General features: G+C 45.0%; 1 protein-coding gene across 1 annotated transcript in view; it reads left to right on the top strand.

Moving 5' to 3' along the window:
• Nucleotides 1-25,762, top strand: part of LOC137648670 (E3 ubiquitin-protein ligase ZNF598) — a 99,566-nt gene that overhangs the window by 58,626 nt on the left and 15,178 nt on the right. The window contains exons 4-5 of the mRNA XM_068381678.1: nt 11,343-11,455; nt 25,520-25,691. Of these exons, the coding sequence (XP_068237779.1) occupies nt 11,343-11,455; nt 25,520-25,691 (285 nt within the window). The remainder of the gene's footprint in view (nt 1-11,342; nt 11,456-25,519; nt 25,692-25,762) is intronic.

Raw genomic sequence — 25,762 nt, 5'->3', positions numbered from 1 at the left:
CGTTTCATCTAGTGCTCTCCTCACTTCCTCTCTTGTAATCTCTTTCATTCTCATCTCCCATCACCGGCACCTCAACACCTGCAACAGCAATTATATCTGCCTCCCTATTATCCTCAACATTCAGTAAACTTTCAAAATATTCTGCCAACCTTTTCCTTGCCTCGTCTCCTTTAAACAACCTTTCATTTCCATCTTTCACTGTCTCTTCAATTCTTGAACCAGCCTTCCTTACTCTCTTCACTTCTTTCCAAAACTTCTTATTCCCTTCATATGAATGACCCAATCCCTTACCCCACCTTAGGTCAGCTGCCCTCTTTGCCTCACGTACCTTGTGCTTTACTTCCACATTTTTCTCTCTATATCTTTCATACTTCTCTACACTATAACTCTGCAGCCATTCTTCAAAAGCCCTCTTTTTCTCTTCCACTTTTACCTTCACTCCTTCATTCCACCATTCACTGCCCTTCCTCATGCTGCCTCCAACAAACTTTTTGCCACACACATCACTTGCAATCCCAACAAAATTTTCTTTTACTAACTTCCACTCCCCCTCCTCTAAATTACCAGTTTCTCAAATGAATGTAAAAAATAAAAATAAGGTGAAAGCAAGCTTAGTTAGTTGGTACAGTATATGAAACTCATTACCATGTCAGAAATTAAACTTTAATGTGCCATTAGACTTGACAGTAAATAGAATATGAGAGAAAAGTATTTTGAATAAAATTATTGACCTTAGTATGATGAAATGATTGTTCAAGCATTAATTGTTTCTTTGGGAAATAAAAAAGATCCTTCAGAAGTTACCCTTACTCAGCCAATCCAGAAAGCATAGATGGTAGTGTCCAACTTATAAATGAAAACAGTGGAAAAGATTATTTATTCGCTGTTTTTATTTCTTGATATGGTACTAGTATGTAAATAGTAGAGCCGTATAAAATTTTAATACAATATGTATTTTTCCCAGTTATACAAACCTGAGTTATTTATGCAAATTTCCCACCTCATCCATCCCACAAGTTTTGGCTAGGATAGAGTGAAGCTTGCCTAGCAGCAGAGCGTAGCACTGCCTAGCAGTGGCATTGCTGAGTAACCTATTATAGTAACCAGTTTTTTTTTTCTTCTTCTTGGTCATCGAGTCAGAATATCGACATAGGATTGAATCCTTATAAATGACTCAGGTTTGTATAGCTAAGAAATATACATTTTCAATATTAATCTTACCCGATGATCATGTAGCTGCAACTCTGTTGCCCGACAGAAAAAACCTACGGTCGGGATACGCCAGCGATTGCTATACAGGTGGGGGTGTACAACAACAGCGCCATCTGTCGAGTAGGTACTCAGGTACTTCTTGTCAACAAGAACCAATTTTTCCTCTGTCGTGCCAATGGCAGGACCTACTAAATACGCCGTCCCTAACTGGATTTGTTTTCACAACGATTTGGTGAAGTACACTATTCCAGTTTTGAGCTTTCGCTATGCAGGGGTTTTATCTTCATTTCAAACTTGAATTCGTTTTCGATAGATTTAATTATGGTGACGAAGAGAGTATGGACTCTCTTTCACTTTTAAATGGCCGACCCTTCCCTTAGACGGAAGTGTGTTTAGGTTTTTGGTAATTTTGCTTAACATGTTATAGATCCATTTATTTTATATCTCTCCGCCTTTTTAGGCCTCTTCGGTTAACTTTTCAATTATTATAAAAAATAAATTTTTATGTTTGTTTATATGCGACCTTTCCTAATAGTAGGCGGTCCTAACTTGGAACCGAAGTTAATTAACATTGAGCCCGTTATATCGTATTTAACCTTTAAAGAATTTAATACTTTTTTAATTTTTAATGTTTTATGGAAGAATTTCTTTGATAGTCTCGTACTGTTTTCAAAGATGAACTAACGTTTAGTTTTTAGTCTCCGCAGTTGTTGACGTTCAGAACGTTCAACTTGCGCTCTATCGTTACGATAGAGAGAGAGTGTATCACGGTTTCACTTTGCAGTAAGAGTAAACCGATTCTAGCGTTTTGTTCATTCTTTCTTAGCTTAAAGAGTTTAAATTCTAAATAAAGGAACTTTTTATTTGGGAAACCTTTCAGTTTTTTCCTTTAGCAAATAACATGTTTTAACGATATATAATTGGGCTCTTCTCTCAGGTGCTAAATCAAGAGAGAAGAGAGAGAGAGATAGAGACGGAGGGAGAGAGAGGAGAATAAACGTTTCGTTCAAGCGGGTAACGTTGTTCTCGTTTTTTACTCTTCTCCCTAGTCGCTGTAGGGGAAGAAGGTAAAACGTTTCTAGGGTTTTATTCTTGTTCCCAGGCTTTATGCGGTGAGAGATTGTAAACTTAGTTTATTTGTTCTAGTGTTTAGTCTCTTTTCCAGCCACTAAATTCTTTATCTTTATTTATGTTTTTCTGTTACATTGTAAAACTGTTTTCGCAATTACTACCTTTTAATGAACGATAGGATTGCGTGTTTCAGGTAGAAATCAGTTAAAGTTTCGATTTCAGTGAAATAAGTGCAAACAGAAAATCAAAAGTGATAAAGTGATATGCGCAAAGTGTTACAGTGTTGCGTCCGAGGGTTCGTCTGTTCGTGCCAGTTGTTCACCTAGTCCGGGACCTCTTACAAGCTCCCAAGCCCAGGGAGAAGTAAATGTCGAACGACTTATGGGTTCCACAGGCCTTGATCGACGAACAGACGTTTTTCCCTCCGTGGTTTCGGGCGTATCTACACACGTTTGCCGACGTGAGATCGCCCCACCCACACAAAGACGAGAGAGCCCATTTATTCCTCGTCTGCGGAAGAGGTTTCTCGTAAGAAACCATGGACCAAATCTTGCAGCTTTTAAGTGCAAGTCGGTCCCTTCCGCGCAAGTCCAACGGCCTAGGTGTAGCCACTGGGTCAGTTCGGATTTGCTGCAGTCATCCGACGACTGCACACCTCCCAAGAGAGGCAAGGTGGTACCGCAACAGGCAGTAACTCCGTCTGTTGCCGCACCAGCTGTTTTAGACCCTCAGTCACGACGGACAGTAGCTCCGTCTGTTGCCATTTTTTGTAGACCCTAAGTGGTCTTTACTGCAGTCTATGCAGACTCAGTTAGCTGCGGTTATGCAGGAGTTTCGTGCGGAGAAGGTTGACTCTGCTCTCGTTAGCCTACAACCTGCCACTGTTGTGCGCCCAGCTCACGCTGAGGCTGCCTGCTCCCACACTCCGGCTGCGGAGAGCTCCACCTCCGATGCGCAATCGACCCTGCCAGACGCATGTTAACGTTAGCCGACGTGCGGCTCCCTCCGTTAACATGCGTGAGCTACCGCATCAGCAGTGGGAAGGTGGAGTCAAGCTGGCGTGTTTTGACGCGATGCGTTAGTTTCCGCAACCCACGGCAGTCCCCACCACGCACCACCACTCCGCTTTGGTTGTTGCCTGCTCCCACACTCCGACTGCGGAGAAGGTTGACGATGCACCCGTTTGCCTACAACCTGCCACGGTTGTGCGCCCAGCATGGCTGCCTGCTCCCACAGTCTTGTTGTGAGAGCTCCTCCACCCATGCGCAGTCGGCCCTGCCAGACGTATGCTGACTCCCACAGACACACGGAGCACTCCGTTGCCGTGCGTGAGCTACCACAAGCTGCCATGTTTTGACACGGTGTGTCAGCCTCCGCAACCCACTGTGGTTACCGCCACTCACCCGCAGCAGACTAGTCAGTCAGGAGTTGAGGCTTCCCCACACAGCTTTGGTTGTTGCCAGCTCACAGACTGTCAAGCAGTTACATGACGTTGCCTTCTGGTCTGCTACTAATGCCCCAGTGCTGTATGTCCTCACGCACCTGTTGTGGTTGACAGTTCAGTTTTTGACAGTTCACAGACTGTCAAGCAGTTACATAACGTTGCCTTCTGGTCTGCTGCTTTTGCACCAGTGAGACCCTCACTGAGATAACCTAGCTTTTCTCGGACATGGTTCCTATAGATGAGAAAGTGCTGTTCTCCCTCCTTTTGATATTCCTTTGAGGACTCTGTCATTTGGAGAGGAGCCTTAAGCTGCTTAGCCTCCTATGGACTTTAATTAAAGCATAACAAGGCTTCCAGGGATGGTAAATGGTTCCGCTTCAGTCGCTAACCCCGTCTGTTGCCACACCTGCTCCCATAGACCCTAATGGGCTTTGTTGCAAGACATGCAGTCCAAGCTTGTGTCCTTGTTAGAGGATTTTTTACGGAGAAGAACCTTCTAGCCAACAACCTTCCTACCGGTTGGTTGTACGCCCTGTTGACGCTGAGGTATCCTACTCACGTCCGCCAGTTGAGATGGTTCCTCCACCGGTGCGACCCAGTGTGGGTTGCCAGTCGCACGTTGACGTTAAGCGACTCTCGGAGGTGGTTGTGGACGTTCAGTGTGTCACTAGGAAGACGTTCAACAACCAGCAGAGATGACTTGTTGTGACGCAGTGCGGCAACCTCAGCAACCCTGTAGGGGGTTGACTGCACAACCCAGACAGTCTACACAGTTTCGGGTTGACGCTGTACTTCCTCGCGTCCCCATGGTTGACAGTTCACAGACTGTGCAGCAGTACCATGATCTTGTGTCCGGCTCCGTCACGCATCCACCAGTGCGACCGGATTCAGCAAGTCAGACGTTGCCCACTCCGTTGCCGTTTCCTCATCAGTTTCGAATGAGGAACCCTCTGATGAGGACATTGCTGAACAAGATGATCAACCCCCAGCCCTGCTATCCATCCAGAAAATGCTGAAGAAGGAACACTGCCCTGTCAGGCTGTGGATGAGTCTGGTTAGGACACTGTCATCCGTGGTTCTATTTGTGTCACTTGGAAGACTACACCTCCGTCCTCTTCTGTATCATCTAGCTTTTCACTGGAAAAGGACTAGACGCTAGAAGCGGTCTCGATCCCGGTTTCCGGTAAGATAAAGTCTGGTCTGACTTGGTGAAAGGACTTTATCAACCTTTGAAAGGGTCTTCCCCTGACTGTTCAGACTCCCAACCACGTTCTCTTCTCGGACGTATCGGACTTAGGCTGGGGTGCGACATTAGGCGGTAGGGAATGCTCGGGATTATGGAACTCGAGTCAAAGGACAATGCATTTCAACTGCAAGAAGCTTCTGGCAGTACGTCTGACCTGGAAAAGCTTCAGGTCTCTCCTTCAAGGCAAAGTGGTGGAGGTGAACACGGTCAACACCCTGCTTTGACGTACATCTCCTAGCAAGGAGGGACCTACTCTCTGACATGGTACGAGTTCGCAAGAGACCTCCTCTCCTGTTCAACAGGTCTAGACTTTTCACTAGTAACGAGGTTCATCCAAGGCAACTTGAATGTCATAGCAGATTGTCTCAGTAGGAAGGGACAAATAATTCCAACATATTGGACCCTCCACAAGGATGTATGCAAGAGACTTTGGGCCACCTGGGGCCAGCCAACCATAGATCTCTTCGCAACCTCGATGACCTAGAGGCTCCCAATACTTTGCTCACCTATCCCGGACCCAGCAGTAGTTCATATAGATGCCTTTCTACTAGATTGGTCACATCTAGATCTATATGCATTCCCTCTGTTCTAGATTGTCAACAAGGTACTGCAGAAGTTCGCCTCTCACGAGGGGACAAAGTTGACGCTAGTTGCTTCCCTCTGGCCCGCGAGAGAATAACTCACCGAGGTACTTCGATGGCTAGTAGACGTTCCCAGAACACTTCCCCTAAGGGTGGACCTGCTACGTCTGCCACGCGTAAAGAAGGTACTCCAAGGCCTCCACGCTCTTCGTCTGACTGCCTTCTGAATATCGAAAGACTCTCGAGAACTAGAGATTTTTCGAAGGAGGCAACCAGAGCGATTGCTAGAGCAAGGAGAACATCCACCCTTAGAGTCTACCAATCGAAGTGAGAAATCTTCCGAAACTGGTGCAAGTCAGTATCCGTATCCTCGACCAGTACCTCTGTAACTCAAATAGCTGACTTCCTCTTATATCTGAGGAAAGAACGATCTCTTTCAGCTCCCACTATCAAGGGTTACAGAAGCATGTTGGCATCAGTCTTCCGTCACAGAGGCTTAGATCTTTCCAACAATAAAGATCTACAGGACCTCCTTAAGTCTTTTGAGACCACGAAGGAGCGTCGTTTGGTTACACCTGGTTGGAATTTAGACGTGGTTCTAAGATTCCTTATGTCAGACAGGTTCGAACCACTTCAATCAGCCTCCCTGAAAGATCTCACCTTTAAGACTCTTTTCCTGATATGCTTAACCACAGCTAAAAGAGTCAGTGAGATTCATGCCTTCAGCAAGAACATCGGATTCCCATCCGAAACGGCTACATGTTCTACAACTTGGTTTTCTAGCCAAACACGAGCTGCCTTCTCGGCCTTGACCAATATCGTTCGATATTCCAAACTTATCGTATGGTTGGAAATGAACTAGAAAGAGTATTATGTCCTGTAAGAACTCTTAAGTTCTATTTTAAAAAACCTTTACGAGGCCCGTCTGAAGCTTTATGGTGTTCAGTTAAGAATCCATCTTTGCCTATGTCAGAGAATTCTTTATCCTATTTTATCAGACTGTTAATACGAGAAGCTCATTCCCTTCTGAATGAGGAAGACCAAGCTTGGCTGAAGGTAAGGACACACGAAGTTAGAGCTGTCACAACTTCCGTGGCCTTTGAACAAGATAGATCTCTGCAAAGTATATTCGACACAACCTATTGGAAAAGCAAATCAGTGTTCGCTTCTTTTATCTTAATGTCCAGTCTCTTTACGAGAACTGCTACACTCTGGGACCATTCGTAGCAACGAGTGCAGTAGTGGTGGGGGCTCCACCACTACAATTCCCTAATTCCAGAACCTTTTTAATCTTTCTCTTGAAATATTTTTGGGTTGTCCGGAAGGCTAAGAAGCCTTTCGCATCCTACTTGATTTGGCGGGTGGTCAAAATCATTTCTTGAGAAGCGCCTAGATTAGAGGTTTCAATGAGGACCTTTAGTATGGGTTGCAACCCTTCATACTTCAGCTCCTAGGAGTCGCTCAGCATCCTATGAGGATCGCGAGGCTCAGTAAGGAAGACGTACTTAAAAAGGCAGAGTAATTGTTCAAGTCGTCTTCCTTACCAGGTACTTATTTATTTTATGTTTGTTATTTTGAATAACTGCTAAAATGAAATACGGGATACTTAGCTTCTTATGTTAACATGTATGCTGGTCTCCACCCACCCCCCTGGGTGTGAATCAGCTACATGATCATCGGGTAAGATTAATATTGAAAAATGTTATTTTCCTTAGTAAAATAAATTTTTGAATATACTTACCCAATGATCATGAATTTAAGGACCCTCCCTTCCTCCCCATAGAGACCCAGTGGACCGAGGAGAAAATTGGTTCTTGTTGACAAGAAGTACCTGAGTACCTACTCGACAGATGGCGCTGTTGTTGTACACCCCCACCTGTATAGCGATCGCTGGCGTATCCCGACCGTAGGTTTTTTCTGTCGGGCAACAGAGTTGCAGCTACATGATCATCGGGTAAGTATATTCAAAAATTTATTTTACTAAGGAAAATAACATAATATATTAAGAATTTGTAGTACAGTGAGCCCTTGCTACTTCGCGGTTCGACTATCGGGGATTTTTTTCATAACACATGTATATACATATATCGCGGATTTTCCGAAAATTTCGAAAATACCGCGATATATGAAGACCCCAAATACGTATTTCGTTAATTCCATTAATACTCTAATTAGTAATATCTGCTCTTACTGATGGTTCATTGCATTACATATGACATATAATTCAGTACAGAAAGAAATAAAACACGAAAAGAGAATGTGATCATACGATAATTCAGTATACAGTACGTAGTAAAATTAAATCGAACATGAAACGCAAATCAGATGCAGTCATACCATATTTGAATGGTGTAAGGCTGCTGATGGCTACTACTACAAATGTAATGGATGTGCATCTTTTCCATGAATCTTTTGTATGTATATGTACATAGTACTGCATCCAATAATATTTTTTATTGCAAAAATCACATCTCGAATAAGCGTACATATCCTACAACAAAACAAGCGTAAAATAGCGTACGTAAAGCTGTATACGTAGTACCTTGTATTTGAATTGGTAACTACTACGTAGCATGTAAGACAGACTGTGATTGGTTCAAGTGCTGATAGATGATGAATCAGATCCCAAGTTTTGAAATCTAGCCTGTGATTGGTGTTTTGACCACTTCTCCAACCCGCAGCATCTTTTCGCGGCCACTTTGTTTGCCGCTCTCTCGCCGGGTAGATGCTGCTACGTTATTGTGAACTTTAATCTGTGCTGTGCGTGACTGTTTTAAGTTGAACTTTTTGTTGAACTTTCTGTTTAACCCCTACTGTACAATGGCTCCCAAGCGTTCTGCTTCTACTAAGGCTGGTAGTGAGCCTAAACGCCACCGAAAGATGATGACGATTGCTGAGAAGGTGACACTTCTCGATATGTTAAAAGAAGGCAGAAGATACGCGGCCGCAGCCCGCCATTTTGGAGTGAACGAATCCACCGTTAGCTACATCAAGAAGGACGAGGCGAACATTAGAAAGACGGCTGCCATCACCTTTAGCAGATCAGCGAAGCGAGTCGTTACCACGCGTAATAAAACGATCGTCCGTATGGAAGGTGCTTTAGCAGTCTGGATTGCCGACTGCCGGAAGAAGAACATAGCCTTGGATACGAACACCATCCGAACCAAGGCTTTGGGCTTGTATGAGAATTTTGCGGCAAAGGAACCTCAAGACGACGATGGCGACCATACTGAAGAAGACGAAGATGATGTAGATGAACCTCAACCAGGGACATCCACTGATTCCCAGCCTCAGAAACAACGTTTTTCTCAGCAAAGGATGGTTCGCGAAATTTCAGAAACGCTTCGGCCTGAAAAGCGTTTCCCTGCATGGCGAGGCTGCTTCCGCTGACACTACCGCTGCTGAAACTTACGCGAACGAGACGTTCAAGAACATTATCGCTGAAGGTGGATACAAGCCGGAACAAGTGTTTAATATGGATGAGACCGGCTTTTTTTGGAAGAGAATGCCGTCGCGAACTTTCCTGTTTAAAGAAGAAGCCAAAGCCTCTGGCTTTAAAGCATTCAAAGATCGCGTAACCCTCGTGATGTGTGGCAATGCTGCTGGATTTTTGCTAAAGCCGGGGCTTATTTACAAGTCGAAAAATCCTCGCGCTTTGAAAAATAAAAATAAGAATCTCCTTCCCTTGTACTGGATGCATAATCAAAAAGCATGGATTACGAAGATGCTGACCTCCAACTGGTTCCACCAGTGTTTTATCCCGCAAGCCAACAAATATCTCGTAGAGAAGGGCTTGCCATTTAAGATCCTTCTCCTTATGGGTAACGCTGGTGGACACGCAACTGATCTGTCGCATGAGGGCATTCAGGTTGAGTTCCTACCACCCAACACCACGTCATTAATTCAACCGATGGACCAGGGGGTTATCAGGGCGTTCAAGGCCCTCTACACGAAGAATACCTTGGCGGACCTCGTTGCGTGTGTGGATGCTGCCCAAGATGATGAGGGTGAAACTTTCAAATTGAATGCGTACTGGCGGAAGTACACAATAGCCACGTGCCTGCAGAACATCCAGAAGGCACTGCAAGAAATGAAACCTGCTACTGTCAATGCGAGCTGGAAGAAGTTGTGGCCCCAGATTGTTTACGATGACGAGGGATTTACACCTGCTGAGATTCAACACTCTGCAATACGCAAATCTGTGCAGTTGGCTGCGATAATTGGAAGTGACGGGTTTGGCGACATGACGACTGAAGACGTCGACGAGTTGTTGGACTGCCATTCCCAGCCGCTAACTGACGCAGACCTAGAAGACCTGACGAAATCGGCCAGTGAAGAAGACAGTGAAACACAGGAAGAGACCCAAGAAAATGTTGAAGAAACGGGCTTAACATTAGAACGGCTTGCCAAGCTCTGCAACCTTGCGAAGGAGTTGAAAGAAATGTCGCAGGAGTGGGACGAGGATATGGTTTGTTCTATGCAATTCTGCAACAAGATCGATGACGACATGACTCTCTACAGGATGCTCTTCGAGCGAAAAAAGAAGCAGCGGTAGCAACTTCCGATCACAATGTTCTTCCAGCCTCGCAAAAAAGAGCCAGTTCTTCCTGCTACTACGCCTTCGAAAGAAATTGAAGAAGTGTCCCAGGAAGAAGTTGAAGAGGTGTCCCCGGAAAAGACACCTCCGTCTGAAGAGACGTAAAATACTATCATTGGCTGCACAGTAGAAGACATCATCAGCTTCATTGTCATCATTTCTACTGTGCAGCAAATTCATTGTCATCATCATTCAAGTTTTTCTTCAACTTCTTTCGTGGTGAGTACAGTAACAATCTTTATTTTTTTTTATACATGTATTACTTTAATATTCTAACATTTTAATATTTGTGCCTGTTTTAGTTTAGTATGCATTAAGTTAAAGGGAAGGTTTTAAAAGTCTGAATATATATGTTATAACCTATCATATTTTTTTGTTTAAAATTTACATTTACGTACGTAAAACAGTCTCTCTCTCTCTCTCTCTCTCTCTCTCTCTCTCTCTCTCTCTCTCTCTCTCTCTCTCTCTCTCTCTCTCTCTCTCTCTCTCGTAAATTGTTTTCCTGCTTTGCTACGTATGTATTGTATGATTTTATATAGTTACGGTAAATAATATTTGTAATAACATATTTTCTAAAAGCTTTTACTGTAATATCATTATTTATCACTTTCATCATGCGCGTTAAATGCCTTCGTTTGTTTATGATGATCAAAGATGTAGCGTACTTTATGACGCCGCCGTTTCAGGCGGCGTCATAAAGAAAAACATTTCATTTGGAAGTCCTAAGAAAAATTAAGTAAAACATTGGTAATAACAAAATCAACATACTGTATAATCAATATAATCGATGCATAAACTAACCTATACACAGATGTGTAAATGCGTTTGTTTCTTCATTATGATCAGAGATAAACGTAAACAAAACATTGGTTGCCATTTTTTATCGTGCTTTTTGGCGCGTTTAGGAAATGCATGATATAAAATCGCCTTTCATGCATTAAGTGTTCTGTACCTTAAAGGGTAGTTTGTTAACAGTACTACGTACAAGGGAAGGGTTTAAAAGTCTGAATATACATGTTAAATAAATACGTAAATATGGTGTCCCTACTTCGCGGATTTTCACCTATCGCGGTCGGGTTTGGAATCTATCTACTGCGATAAACGAGGGCTCACTGTATTACTTTTCGTAAATTTTGAATCTGTAGTATCTGAAAACATTAATGCTGATTTTCCTATCTTTGTCTCCTTTAGTGACTACAATGATTTGAGAAAACATTTCCGTTCAGATCATTATCTCTGTGAAGAAGGTGGTTGTCAGGAGGAGAGATTTACCTCGGCCTTTCGTACCAAGCTTGATCTGCAAGGTAAGAATGTACATATCTATTTATTTTATACTGGTGCATGACATAATTCTTCAGTTATGATATCCTCAATCTAAGAATTGAGTGTGTTGTAATCTTTGTGGCCACACATTCAAATTTGTTGGAAATAGGAAACAATTTATACTTTAATTTTACATTATAATTGAGGTTTTTGTATTACAATACATAAGTAAATTATTACTTACCCAAGTATCAAATATGGTGTCAAAAATTAGGAAGTTATTGTTGGTTCATAGTTCATAATGTAATACAGACAGTCCTTAAGGTACGAACATCCGATTTGCAAACCTTCATTTGTTCCGTAACTGGAATACAAACGTACGCTATTTATTAGGGGTATTACTTTCGGAAAAGGACGAGCCGTTAAAATTTAGATAGGGTTAACTACCCATCCCGTTAGTTTGGGCCGGGTTGCTTGCTCCCCTCCCACTCACACACCTTTTAACTCACTTTGCTTTTGGTGTGGATGGTGAAGGGTCGTTGCTGCTCTTCATCCTCACCAAATATTGGACTGCCATTAATGCTATTTTTGCTTTTTCTTTTCTCTGTGTGTGTGCGCGTTGGCCATGCGTACCTGCCCTGGACGTGAGAACCTCTCTTGCGATGCTTTTATGTCCGCCGAGGACACCAATCCTCTCACCCTTTGTCCTTCCTGCAGAGGTCAGTGGTTGATGTGGGTAGTAAGTGTTGTGAGTGTCGGGAGTGGTCTGCCTCCCATTGTGAAAGGTTTGGGAGACAGCGAAAGAAGAAGTCTAAGTAGAACTCTTCTCCTTCAAAGGTTTCTTCGACGCAGAAGAAACCCAAGGCTTCTTCTTCCACTTCCTGACCTTCCTTTGAAGTTCCTGCTTGTTTGGTCTCCTCCGAGGGATTGTCGAATAGTAGCCTAGGCCCTTTAACCCCTGGACAACCTCTGTCCTCGAGAGAAGGGTGTCACTTCCCCTAGCGAAGCTGCCCCACCTCTCCCCACAAGGGGTTCCATGACTCTTTGTCCTTTGTTACAGGTATGGTCATCCTTTAGGTTACCTGGTCCGCCCTCCAATAATAACCTGTTGCAGCTTCTTCGCCGTGGCACTAGCGTGCAGCCCTCGTCGACGTCAGAGGTGAATCCTCTGTCGTTCGTCAAAGTCGTTGTGTCTGAGGCGTTGTCCGCTGCCCATCCTGCTGATGTTCCTGCCCCTTTGGACTCTTCCGCCGTTGTCGAAGACTGCGCTTCCCCCCCCTACCGAACATCCCTTGAGGGGGAAGCAAAGTCCTAGGTGCGTCTCTCCTACGAGTGTTTTTTGGGGGAGTTCACTCATATAGATTCCTCTTCAGAGGACTGCTGCTGCTGAAGGTCAGCTTACTGATCCACCGGCCCCTAGAGGGCGTAACCGTGGACGTCATTCCTGTAGTGCTCACCCTCAGAAGTGCGCCTTCACCTAAGGGGAAAAGATGCCTGTTTGGCTCTTCACCTTCGTCAGTGCAGCCTTACTCCGCAGAGGAGTATCCTTGTCCTTCGTCTCCTGGCTCTCGACCCTCGCCTGCCCCTGGACCTTCTTTCGACGATGCTGCCGTTATTCCACAGACTTCTGCACTGGACTTTCCGCCTGAGGATCACTCTCTACCTCAGCACCTGAAGGTCAGCTTACTGATTCACCGGCCCCTAGAGGGCGTAACTGTGGGTGTCGTTCCTGTTGTGCTCGCCCTCAGAAGTGCGCCTTCACCTTAGGGGAAAAGACGCCTCTTTGGCTCTTCACCTTCGTCAGTGCAGCCTTACTCTGCAGAGGAGTATCCTCGTCCTTCGTCTCCTGGTTCTCGACCCTTGCCTGCCCCTGGACCTTCTTTCGGCGATGCTGCCGCTAGTCCACAGACTTCTGCACTGGACTTTCCGCCTGAGGATCACTCTCCACCTCAGCGCCTTTTGGAGGATGTTCATCCTTCCAAGGACACATCCCTTCGCCTGCTCGTTGTCTTATGTTTTGGTCTTCAGCTCACCCTACGACTTGTTGTTCGCCTGACCTCCCGTCACCGTTCCTGTCTCCCCCATCTCATCAGCCTACGTGCCGATTGACCACTAGTCAGTCGCCTACCCGCCAACCTGCCACGCTTCACTCACCTGCTCGCCTTTCTCCAGTGCGCTATTTGCCTGGTCGGCCTTCTCCTGCTCCCCCTTTGCCTATGTACTCGCCTCCTTGTCAGGAGTACCCTTCCCATCACGCTCCCTCCAACCATTGCTGACGGACGCTTCATTCACCAACGCGCCAAGATCCTTCTCATCGGTCGCCCAGACATTTCGCTGCTGCGGGCCATCATTCTTCTTGACGCGTGCCTACTGCCCAGTTGTCTCCTGTTCGTCAGCGCACGCGCCATCAAACCATCGTGTAGAGCACTCTCGTTGTCTAGAGTTGCCTATGCGTCATCGATCGCTGACATGTCAGCCTGCTCAATCGCTCCATTGTTCCCCAGCTCGGCAACGTACTCCAGTTATTCAGCACACTCCAATGCGCCAGCACTCACCTGCGCCCCGGCGCTCACCAGCTCTCACCAGTACGCCAGAACTCGCAAACACGCTCCTTCTTTCTTGAGCTCATAGATGCAAAGTAGCCACTGTTCGCCAATACATAGGCGCTCGCCGACGCACTCCCAACGGCAGAGGCAGACAGAACCAGACAAACTTCATCCTCCGACTTCAAGGAAGTCTCACCATCTGGAGGATAAGGTAGGTACACCGGAACGGAGAGGTAAGTGTTTGCCCTCCAGACCATCGGTCCTCTCACCGAGTAGCGGCAGAGTCGTGTCTCCCAGGTCTCCGTCGCACAGGAAAGAGGGAAAGGGCTCCCCTGGCGACTTCAAAGCATGATCCACGGTATCAAGTCAGCTCCGGAAGAGACTCCTCATAGGGAACCTTCAGTCCCACCTCAGAGGGGGAGCAGAAAGAATCAGAGCATGTGTCCTGGTAAGTTCTGACTCTTATAAGGCTTCTTAATGGGTTAACCCACCCAGAGATACTCCCCTGGGAGGCCGAAGACAGAACTTAGACCGTGTCTTTGGCACTCAAAAGCCCTCAAAGTCCAGTGCAGCCTTGCCCTGGTCTCAGGATGAAGGGTGCTTGGGCTAAGATCTCGCAACAATTCTCGGATTTCTCCTCCTCTTATCGTTCGGGCTCCTCTGCCAAGCTCATCCCACCTCCTCGTGTCCAACAACGGTGGCACTATGAGGTCTTGGACGAGCCTCAACCAGCTCTTCCACTCCACCACTCTCTGGAAGAGCTGACTTTCTAGCCGTCAGGTTGCTTTCTCGGTGATGAAGATCCTCAATCAGGAGAAGGTCACGAAGTATGTCATGCAGGCTACTTCGTGGCTTGATCTATGGTTGGGGACCTTGGGAATCCTGGTACGGACCAACGATTTTTCTATAAAAAGTACCAAGAAGGCTGTGGAAACCTTTCTCCTCTCGGTTACTCACACCATCAAGTTTCTAGCCCACCAAGTCTCAAACTTGTGGGCAAACACCATCCTGAAACTTCGAGATGCAGTATCTGAGAGGTTCCGTCAGCAAGTCCCTAAAGCCAATATCACCAGGCTCAGGAACTCCTCTCGGAAGGGGTCCTCTTTATTTGAGACAAAGGATGTGGAAAAGGCTGCAGAGAGGTAGAGGAAATCCCACCAGGACACTTTTCTCCATAGGGCCTTAACATCTTGGTCCTATAAACCATCAGCTCTTCAGTAGCCAAACCCAGCCATGACCTCGACGAGCCAGACGATAGCGAAGAAGATGGTGTCTTAAGAAGCCCTTTCCGACCAAAGACAGGAAGGGCACAAAGTCTTCCAGAGGAGGAAAATATCCTAGAGGGAGTGGTCGCAGCTTCAAATGCTAGGATAGGCACTCCCCCAGCTTGTCCACCAATGGGAGGATGCCTAAAATGTTGCTGGAACAGGTGGAAACAACTCGGTGCCCATCACTGGACAGTCTCAGTGTTCGTTGAGGGTGTAGGGTCCCGCTCACGTCATCTCTCCCTCCCATTATCAGGAATCCAGTTTCGATAGACTCCTTTGCCATGGGATCAGCAAAGGGTCTAGCCCTTTGGGCAGAAGTCCAGACCATGTTGGAGAAGGGTGCTCTCCAGGAGGTCCTCGACCAGTCCCCAGGCTTCTTCAGTTGACTCTTTCTTGTGAAAAAGGCATCTGGAGGCTGGAGAACAGTCATCTACCTCAACTCTGAACTAATTTGTCAAACAAACTCAGTTCAGCATGGAGACGGCACTGTCAGACAAGCGGGAAGACCACAGGACTTCTTGTGCACACTTGACTTAGAGGATGCGTACTTCCAGATCCCAATCCATTCGTCTTCAAGGAAGTACCTAAGATTCAGCCTAGACAACTGGAAATATCAGTTCAGGGTACTGTGCTTTGGTCTTTCCACAGCACCCCAAGTCTTCACTAGAGTGTTTGCCCTAGTGTCATCTGCGGCACACAGGATCGGCATCTGTTTCCTTTGTTATCTGGACGACTGGCTGATTCTAGCAGACTCGATGGTAACCCTCCTTCCTACTTCCTACGCAAAGACTGGTATACCTAGGTATGATTATTAACACCAATCTCCACAAAGACTTCTCATCAGACGACAGGAGAATGAGGCTGAGAAATGTTGCTAGACCCTTTCTCAGAGGAGAACTCCCTGCCCAGAAGTTGCTATGTCTCCTCGGACGCCTATCATCCTTGACACGTCTAGTTCCCAACGACCGCCTCAGGATTTGATCCCTCCAGTGGCTGCTCAAGTCTAGGTGTAATCAAGCCTTCGACTCCCTGGACACTCTGATCCCCATGGGATCCTTGAACGGACGGACCTTGAGTGGTGGGTGACAGACGAGAATCTGCAGAGGGGTGTAGATCTTCTCGTCCCCCCCCCTTCGGATTTAATGCTGTTCTCCGAGGCTTCAAAAGAAGGGTGGGGGGCACACGTGTTGCACTACCTGACCTTAGTCATTTGGTCAGAATCAATGAATACCTCCACATAAATCTCTTAGAGATGAAGGCTGTCTTTCTGGCCCTTCAACAGTTCCATTAGTTGCTGGCGGGTCACTTACTAGTGGTGATGAACTTGTATCAACAAGCAAGGAGGTACTTTTTCGCAGTCCCTATCCCATCTAACAGTAGAGATGCTGAGATGGGCCGAGATTCATTCTATACCACTATCGTCAAGCTTCATTCCAGGCAAGAAGAATGTGCCTGCCGACAACCTGAGGAGAGCATCTCGGATAGTGAGTACCGAATGGTCTTTGGATCATCTAGTAGCTAACTTTATTGGGTTGTCTGGTGGATCTCTTTGCAATGGCACTGAACTTCAGGCTCCTGTTGTATTTCTTCCCAGTCCCAGTGTCCAAGGCTCTCGGGCAAGATGCATTCCAACAATGGTGGGACAACATCGACGTGTATGCCTTTACCCTGTTCTGTCTGATGAGGAAGGTACTCAACAAGGCCAGAACATTGATCAATCTCAATGAACCTAATAGCTCTGCTGTGGCATCATGGGGAATGGTTCCTGGACCTTCTGCAGCTCCTGACGAAGCCTCCAAGAGAACTCCCTCCACGACATAATCTACTCAGACAACCACACTTCAACATCTTCCACAAAGCCGTAACTCCGCTATGACTTCATGCCTGGAGACTATCCAGCATCTCCTCGCTCAGAGAACAGAATTTCTGGATACCTGCGGAAATCATCAGCAGCGGTCTACCAGGCAAAGTGGAATGTCTTTTGTGGTTGGTATAATGAAAGGGATATCTCTCCACTCGATACTACTACTGTATTCTAGCGATAGCGGAATTTTTTGTGTATTTGCTGGAAGAAAGGAGCCTTTCAGTCTCGGCGGTAAAATTCTATCGGTCAGCCTTAAGTCTAACGCTCAACTGAATGGAATGGACATTTCCTCATTGCCAGAACTTTCCATACTCATAGGGAGTTATGAACGTATCTGCCCTCAGTTGGGAGGTAGACCTTCCCCATGAAACGTGGTTCGAGTTCTCCGCTCTCTAAAGAGGCTACCCTACGAACCATTACGGCAGGCAACAGATCGTCACCTGACTTGGAAGACGGGTGTTGCTGCTCGCTTAGCTTCGACCAAATGAGTCGGCAAACTTCATGTTTTCTCATACGACATTGGCCATTCAAGGAAATGATGAGAGGTACCGTTCAGCTTCTTCCCTGAGTTTGTTGCCATGACTCGGAATCCGGGGATGGCGTACCCCTGATTTGACTCCTAACGGGTTTTGAGTCTCCGCTCTGTAAGAGACGACCCAGATCATCTCTTACTCTGCCCAGTGAGAAGTTTGAGGCTGTACCTCAAAAGAACAGCAGCAGCCCATCCCCGTGTGCCTTCACTATTCATCAACACAGGGAGGAGCAAGAGGAGGATCACCAGAAACACCATCTCTGCTTGGATTCGCAGGGTCATAGACCATGCCCTGAATCCAGGTCCTCCTCCTTCACACCGCCCCTGAGCCCACAATGTTGTTTGTGTTGCTACGTCCTTGACCTTCAAAAGAGACTTTTCTGTGACGCAGGTTCTTCAAGCTGGGGTGTGGAAACGTCAGACTACGTTCACAGCCCACTACCTGTACCTGCAAGACGTGACCCACAGGAGGCTCAATACGTTCTCTATCAGCCCTGTGGTGGTTGCACAACAGCTGGTCTAGTACTTCAAGCTCCTTATTGGACAAATAGTTGAAGGTTGAGTGCACTGTTACTCGGTTTTAGTCTGCATGAATGAAAAGGTATGACTGGCTCTTATTCATTTCTTCATCCTCACCTCTCTTTGGGAAAGCAGCAGCCTGGGTTCTCTGCACAAGCTGACCTCAAACCACTGCAAGTAAACCATGCTCCTTTGTGTACCTAGTACAGGTATTGCTCGACTTACGACCTATGCGACATACTACTATTCGACTTTACAACGATTTTTTCAGGGTGATGATGTCACAAGTTCATCGGAAATAGGACGAATATTTCCTTGAAAATATTCAATTTTCTTGTATACATATAAACTGATTTATCGTGGTAAATTATTTTCTTTTATTGTTAATATTCAATATTTATTTTCAGTTAAAAATAAATTAAGAAAAGATTTAATATCTGTCGAGTTCATATTATGTCTGGTGACGTCACATCACCGGCGGAAAGCGTCCGGGCAATACAGTGATTTTCTGCCAATAGGCTAACGATTAATATTAGTATTTCCATTATCGAAATATTAAATAACGAAACAAAGTATTTTGAGGGTCTGTATCGGTTGTCATGAGTACTCGTCGTCGTCGGCGCCCACTCGTGTCCGAGTATTGGGTTCTGTCGTTAGCCATCAGCCTCCTATCTGTGGGGTGGGTGCTTATGCCTGATGTGGCTGTTAAGTCCTAGTCTGTGGTGGAAGAGTCGCGGACAGTGTTCACAAGGGAGGGTAGGTGGTGGGCGGGGCTGTTCTAATCGCGCTCTCCTTCTTCTCCTCCTAGCCTCCTCATTTTGTCTCCTCCTCTCCTCGAAGTCCACGGTGCCATGGTGTACTGTACTCCTCCAGGTTTTCCTGTCCCTGGCTGTTTCTTCCCATGAGGAAGGATCGATGTCAGTTAGAGCCAGGGTGCGCTTTAGTTGATCTTTATAGCGCATTTTTGGGGCTCCTCGTGGTCTGGTGCCCTGGGTCAGTTCTCCGTAGAATATTTTCTTTGGGAGCCTAGATGGATCCATCCTATGCACGTGTCCTATCCAGCGAAGGCGGTGGTGGATGATGGTGGCCTCCACGCTGGACAGCGAGGTACGTTCTAAGACTTCAATGTTGGTGGTGTGGTTCTCCCAGGGGATTTTCAAGATCTGCCTCAGTTTCATTTGTTGGAAGCGTTCTAGGTTTTTAAGATCGTTACTATATAGCGTCCATGTTTCATATGCATACAGGAGCGTGGAGAGGACTACTGCCCTGAACACCATTATTTTGGTGGTCATTGTCAGTGCGTGCTTGTTAAATATGCGGCGGTTGAGTCGGCCAAAGGCGGAGTGGGCTGCCCTGATCCTGTTCTCCACGTCCTTTTTGCTTGTGGGACCTGATGTTAGGATGCTCCCTAGGTAGGAGAACTGTTCCACCTGTTCTAACGGTTGGTCATTCACTGTGGTATTGAAGTTGGGGAGCATCAGTCCTGGTGGATGTTGGACGAGGGTCTTGGTTTTGTCTGAGTTGACTTGCATCCCAAAACGTTCGTAGGCAGAGTTGTATGCATCAGCTAACGACTGCAGGTCCTCTGCCGTCTGACCTGGGGTGGCATTGTCGTCAGCATACTGCAGTTCTCGCACTGCACACAAGGTGGTCTTGGTTCTGGCGCGGAGTCTAGCGAGGTTGAAAGCGCCTCCATCCATGCGGAAACGTAGGTCGACTGAGGGTGTGTCTGGGGGAATCTCGTTGAGCATTGCTGCGGTGTATAGCGAGAAACACGTCGGGGCCAGAACACAGCCCTGTTTCAGGCCGCCGTTGATGGGGAATGGGTCTGAAAGAGAGTTCTGGTGGCAGACTCTCCCAACCATTCCGTCATGGAGGGCACGCACCAGCTTGACAAAATCGGGTGGGCAGCCATATCTTTTGAGGACAGCCCACATGGCAGGTCGAGGTACTTTGTCGAAGGCCTTTCAAATCCCAGAAGATGAACATTATGGGCTGTTGTTGTTCGAGGCTCTTCTCTTGTAGTTTTCGCGCACAGAAGATCATGTCTATGGTCCCGCGGGAAGGTCGAAAGCCGCACTGGGGCTCTGGCAGGACGTCTTCTGCGAGAATAAGGAGGCGGTCAAGGAGAATCCGAGCGAAAATCTTACTCGCGATGCTTAGTAGTGATATTCCCCGGTAGTTGTTACAGTTCTCCCTGTCTCCCTTCTTGAAGATGGTAGTGATGTTTGCATCGCGGAAGTCACTGGGGGGGGGGTCTTGGTCTCCCATATTTTCAGTATAAGGAGCATCAAACGGTTCCTCAAGCCGGGGCCACCGTGAGTGAGGAGCTCCAACGGGATGTTGTCTGGCCTTGGGGCTTTGCCGGGCTTCATGCGCTGCAGGGCCTTGTTGAAGTCATGGATGGAGGGTGGTAGTGCCATCCAGTGACGGATGGGATGCTGCGGGGTCATTCGCAGGAGATTGTCTGGGGTGTCTGCTTGGTCATTGAGGAGGTTCACTAAGTGAGACCTCCACCTGGCCAGGATGCCCTCGCTGTCGGTGATGGTCGTGGCCCCATCCGCGTCCTTCAGGCTGCCCACTGATGACCGTGTGGGACCGAATATTTCTTTTGTTGCTGCATAGAAGCTGCGCAGGTCACGTTGGTCAGCGAAACTCTGTATTTCTGCAGCTTTTCTTTGCCACCAGGTGTTCTGGGCTTCATGGATACCTCTTTGGCAACCAGCTTCAGCCACCTTGTGAGCACATTTGTTAGCTGCTGTTGGTTGGTTTTCCAAAGTCAGGCGTGCATGTCGTTTGGTTTCAATGAGAAGAGAGATGGTAGCATCATTCTCATCAAACCAATCCTGCCGTTTCTTGGTGGTGAAGCCTAGTGTTTCCTCCGCAGCACGGGCCATGGCGTTTCTGAGGGTGGTCCAGTGGTGCTCGACAGTGGCCTGACCCACAGGGTCTGCGAGGTATTGTTCGCAGGCCTCCTTGTAGTTCTGTGCCACCTGTGGGTTGCGGAGCTTACTACAATCAAAGCGTTGGTGTGGTACGCTGTCAGGTGCCCTTCTGGGTGGTCGTAGGGTCGTCACGGAGAGTCGGGAGATGAGGAGTCTGTGGTCCGTCCAGCAGTCGTCCGCTCCGGGCATGGATCGGGTGATGCGGACGTCTCCTCGGTCTCTGGCTCTGGTCAGGACGTAGTCCAGGGTGTGCCAGTGTTTAGACCGTGAGTACTACGTAGCGTAAATTTGATTGTACAGTACGCTACTTTTTTAATCTCTGATAATGGATCGATGTTTATCTAAAGAAAATATACTAATAGGGCAAATATGAAAATAATATATTTCCTTTTACATTATAAAAATAAAATACTTTTGTTTGTTAAGTTAGTATTTTCTTTTCATTTCTTGCGAGAAACAAAGAAAATTAATTTACATATTTTGCAAGTCATTCTTCGTAGAGTTTACTGTATGTCACGTGTCTTGTGACGTCATGTATCTGGCGGAAGCGCGCTGACAAACCGAATGATTTCCTTTCATTGTTACCGAGAAATCTCATTACTGTACAGCATTCCCATCATCGAAACACCCAGTAACAATATCAAGTATTTTAGTGGTCTGTATCATTAGTTATAAGATTAGTACAACTTATCCTAAATTTAAGTAAAAATGTCTGATGACGTCATATTTCTGGCGGAAGGCGAGAGGCAAATAAAGTTATTTACTTCTGATGCGTTACTAATGTATTCCCATAATCGAAACATTGAATAATGATATATAGAATTTTTTAATAATTTAAAAAAGAAATATGAAGGTACAACTGAATTAAAAACAAAATACAGAGAGAGAGAGAGAGAGAGAGAGAGAGAGAGAGAGAGAGAGAGAGAGAGAGAGAGAGAGAGAGAGTATTCCTTTTATAACTAATAATAAGGTCTATAAAGGAACTGTATGGAAAATGTGATACCCTATAACATATTGGCGCTGATGTAATATGCATTATGAAGAAATTTCGAATGTCAAGAAAATTATATAAATCAGTGATATTCGCACTATATATATGTGCTCATAATAGTAATACGGCAGCTTGACCTTGAGATCAGCTGATGCCAACTGAAAGTAAATCAAAAGTATTTGTTGATTATTGATATGCTCAAGAAATTGAAAAATAAAATATAAACGTGCTGTAATAAACTACAATTGAAAACAGTAATGTCTAATGAAATATAAAGGCTTAATATTGAACTACAATACTGTATGAAGCTTTAAAAATGAACTACCCGTATGCGATTGCGAGAGCGAGCGCACATACACACACACACACACACACACACACACACACACACACACACACACACACACACACACACAGAAAGAGCTACAACGATTTCGCATTATACCTAATGATTAGAGGAATAGTATGGAAACTGATTTCCTGTAACATATTGGCGTTGATGTAATATTCATCATGAAGATATTTCTAATAAGTTGAGAAATGATAAAAAAATATGCCATACGTATGTACGCCATATTTTGATATGGTAGGTAGCGGCACTTTCAGATCAGCTGATCATAACCAAAGGTAAACAAAATTTTCAGTACTCGATTGTAAAATACTTCCAAAATTGATAAATAGAATACAAAAAGGCATTTATAGAGCATATGATATCCTATGAAACAAGAAAATGGAATAATGATAGATAATAAGAAAATATTGACAAAATATGATCCAGATGATTGCCGAATCATAACGTATCAAAATAAATCTACGGAAACTTCACTTTTCTAGTTCGACATACGGCAAACTCGACTTACGACTCATCTCTCGGTCCCTATCTCGGTCGTAAGTCGGCGACTACCTGTATTGTGTCAATACTGTTTCGTCCCCATACCCTGGCGAGGTGGTATTGGGAAAGTCTTGGTTATAACAGTTTTTTTCTAAAAAGACTGGGAATAAATTTTACCTTGACAGTCACATCGCTTATCTTAACACACAGCTTGCGTAGCCCGCTGACCTTGCATAGCAAGGTTTAGCGAGGTGTAGGGTCTCCTTATATTTGGTACCAACATAATCAAGATAAGGAGTCTCTGGGCAAAGCCAAAAAGCCAGATTGGCAGGGATGTCCACCCTCCTAATGGGCGAGTCACCACTAATAAATAGCGTAGGTTTGTATTCTAGTCACAGAACTAATGACAAATTGGTAGATAATTTGTATTTTTCCTAACGATACAAACCTTTAGCTATTTATTCAAACTTACCTGTCAGCCCTATCCCCCCTTAGTCCTACCTCCAAGCAAAGTGAGTTCAATCGCAGGTGTAGGAGTGGGAGGGGTAGCAAGCTAGTAGGTAGTAGATAGTGGGTAGTAGGTTAGCCAGGGCACCAGCCACCCGTTGAGATACTACCGCCAGAGAATTATGGGGTCTTTTGACTGGCCAGACAGTACAACATTGGATCCTTCTCTCTGGTTACAGTTCATTTTCCCTTTGCCTACACACATGCACTGAATAGTTTGGCCTATTCTTTTCTTATTCTCCTCTGTCCTCATACACCTGACAATACAAATTACCAAACAATTCTTCACACAAGGGGTTAACTACTGCACTATAATTATTCATTGGCCACTTTCCTCTTGTTAAGAGTAGAAAAGAGACTAGCTATGGTAAGCAACTCTTCTAGGAGAAGGACACTCCAAAATCAAACCATTGTTCTCTATTCTTGGGTAGGGCCATAGCCTCTGTACCATGGTCTTCCACTGTCTAGGGTTAGAGTTCTTTTGCTTGAGGGGTACACTCGGGCACACTATTCTATCGTATTTCTCTTCCTCTTATTTTGTTTAAGTTTTTATAGTTTATATATGAGAGATTTATTTCAATGTTGTTACTCCTATTAAAATATTTTATTTTCCTCTTTTCCTTTCCTCACTGGGCTATTTTCCCTGTTGGAGCCTCTGGGCTTATAGCATTCTACTTTTTCAACTAAGGTTGTAGCTTAGCAAGTAATAACAATAATGATAATATCCTCCGCTAACTAGTGGGATTGGAAGTTTACCCTCACTAAATTTTAATGGCTTGTCCTTTCAGCTTTGCCAAAAGTAATACCCCCTAATAAATAGCTACAGGTTTCTTTTATTAGGAAAATTACAAATTTTCTCCGATTTTGTTATCTTTACAAATGCAACTACTGCTAGCAAATAATATGTTACAACTCGGTGGAGTTGAAATTTTGAAATTACAGAGTTGAAATTTTGAAATTAGCGCCACTCTTGACTAGGTCCCGTCCCAATCCAGTCGCCACCCAGGGTGGGCAGCACCGACCTCCTTTTTTCAGAAGTTATTGTTTGCTATTGTGATCATCGTAGCTCTTTGTTTGTATTACCTCTGCCATATTTTTGCCTAATTGCTGTCACTTACAATAATGTTACCTATGGCTGATAAGCAGATTGCTGGTGGTAGTGCAACGAAACACAAGATTAGTGACGATAGCTGCTGGTTTTGTGAAGAAATACAGTAGTAAGCCTTTTCAGTGAAAATGAAAGTAGCCATTATCAAGAAACCAGATAGCGGTGAGAAGGGAAATGTTGCACTTGTATATGAAATAAATCGTTCAACAATTGGCACGATTTATAAGACGACAGCGAGTTATCCTATGATAGCGAATTATCTCTGGTGTTGGCTAAATGGTCTCCATCATATCTTCGTTATCACAAAAAAATGGTTCAAAACCGTGAATGACAGACTGACAGACAGACAGACAGTGTGTTTCAGCACAGCTGATCGCCAAAACAAAAAGATAATAAAAATGGTGGCAGGCGGCCTCCTTTGACCCAGCAAAAAAAAATAATAATCTGCATTATTATTTAACATTACTCAAGCATTCATGAAATAGATAAATACACTAAAGTTTCTTACATTGAATTCAGTAACAAAACTATAAGATAATTTGTACATTTGTTTAAGGCGTAATATAAACAAACATGGTAGTACCGGTGTTTACAAAACTATGTTCATATGTACGGCCATTTTTATGTTTCTCTATTGATAATAACATACTTTACAGTATTATATACAGGAATATAAAGTGGTAAAGTAAGTCAAACATCATTTGTAATAATTTAATATAGATTTTATATGAAAGAGGAACTATTTGTTGACTTCTAAAATTCGTAGGAATTTGAGTTAGGTTACTCATACCCTAGGCCAAAATTCACCTCTAGCGGTACTTGTACGTTAACGATTTACAAAAAAATTCAAGCAACGAACAGCCTCTTGGTGCCAATTGTGTTCATTGGTTGAGGACTGTCAGTATTTGCTCTTCCCCCATTTTTGGCTCGCTTGTAAGTTAGTATTATTACTCCTCTATAACTCAAAACCAATCAATGATATATTTGTTTCAGCTCATTGTACTCAAAATCATGCTCAGGGCATGAGTCGACAAGCTTCTCGCCAGGCTCGTACTGTTGACATAGAGTTTACTGTTAATCATCGGCAACAGCAAGATAATCAAAGGGGCGATGAAAGGGGTATGAGAGGCGGCCGGGGATCAAGAGGAAGAGGGAGAGGTAACAGGTAGGTTAAAGTGGGATTTTCACTGAGAAGTTAGTAGGATGTATAGTAAATATTAACCAGTGCCTTTCAGT

This window comes from Palaemon carinicauda, chromosome 10, assembly GCF_036898095.1.
Source record: "Palaemon carinicauda isolate YSFRI2023 chromosome 10, ASM3689809v2, whole genome shotgun sequence".
NCBI classification, from domain to species: domain Eukaryota; kingdom Metazoa; phylum Arthropoda; class Malacostraca; order Decapoda; family Palaemonidae; genus Palaemon; species Palaemon carinicauda.
The sequence above is the reverse complement of the archived record's forward strand: the minus strand, read 5'-3'. Positions and strand labels throughout refer to the sequence as shown.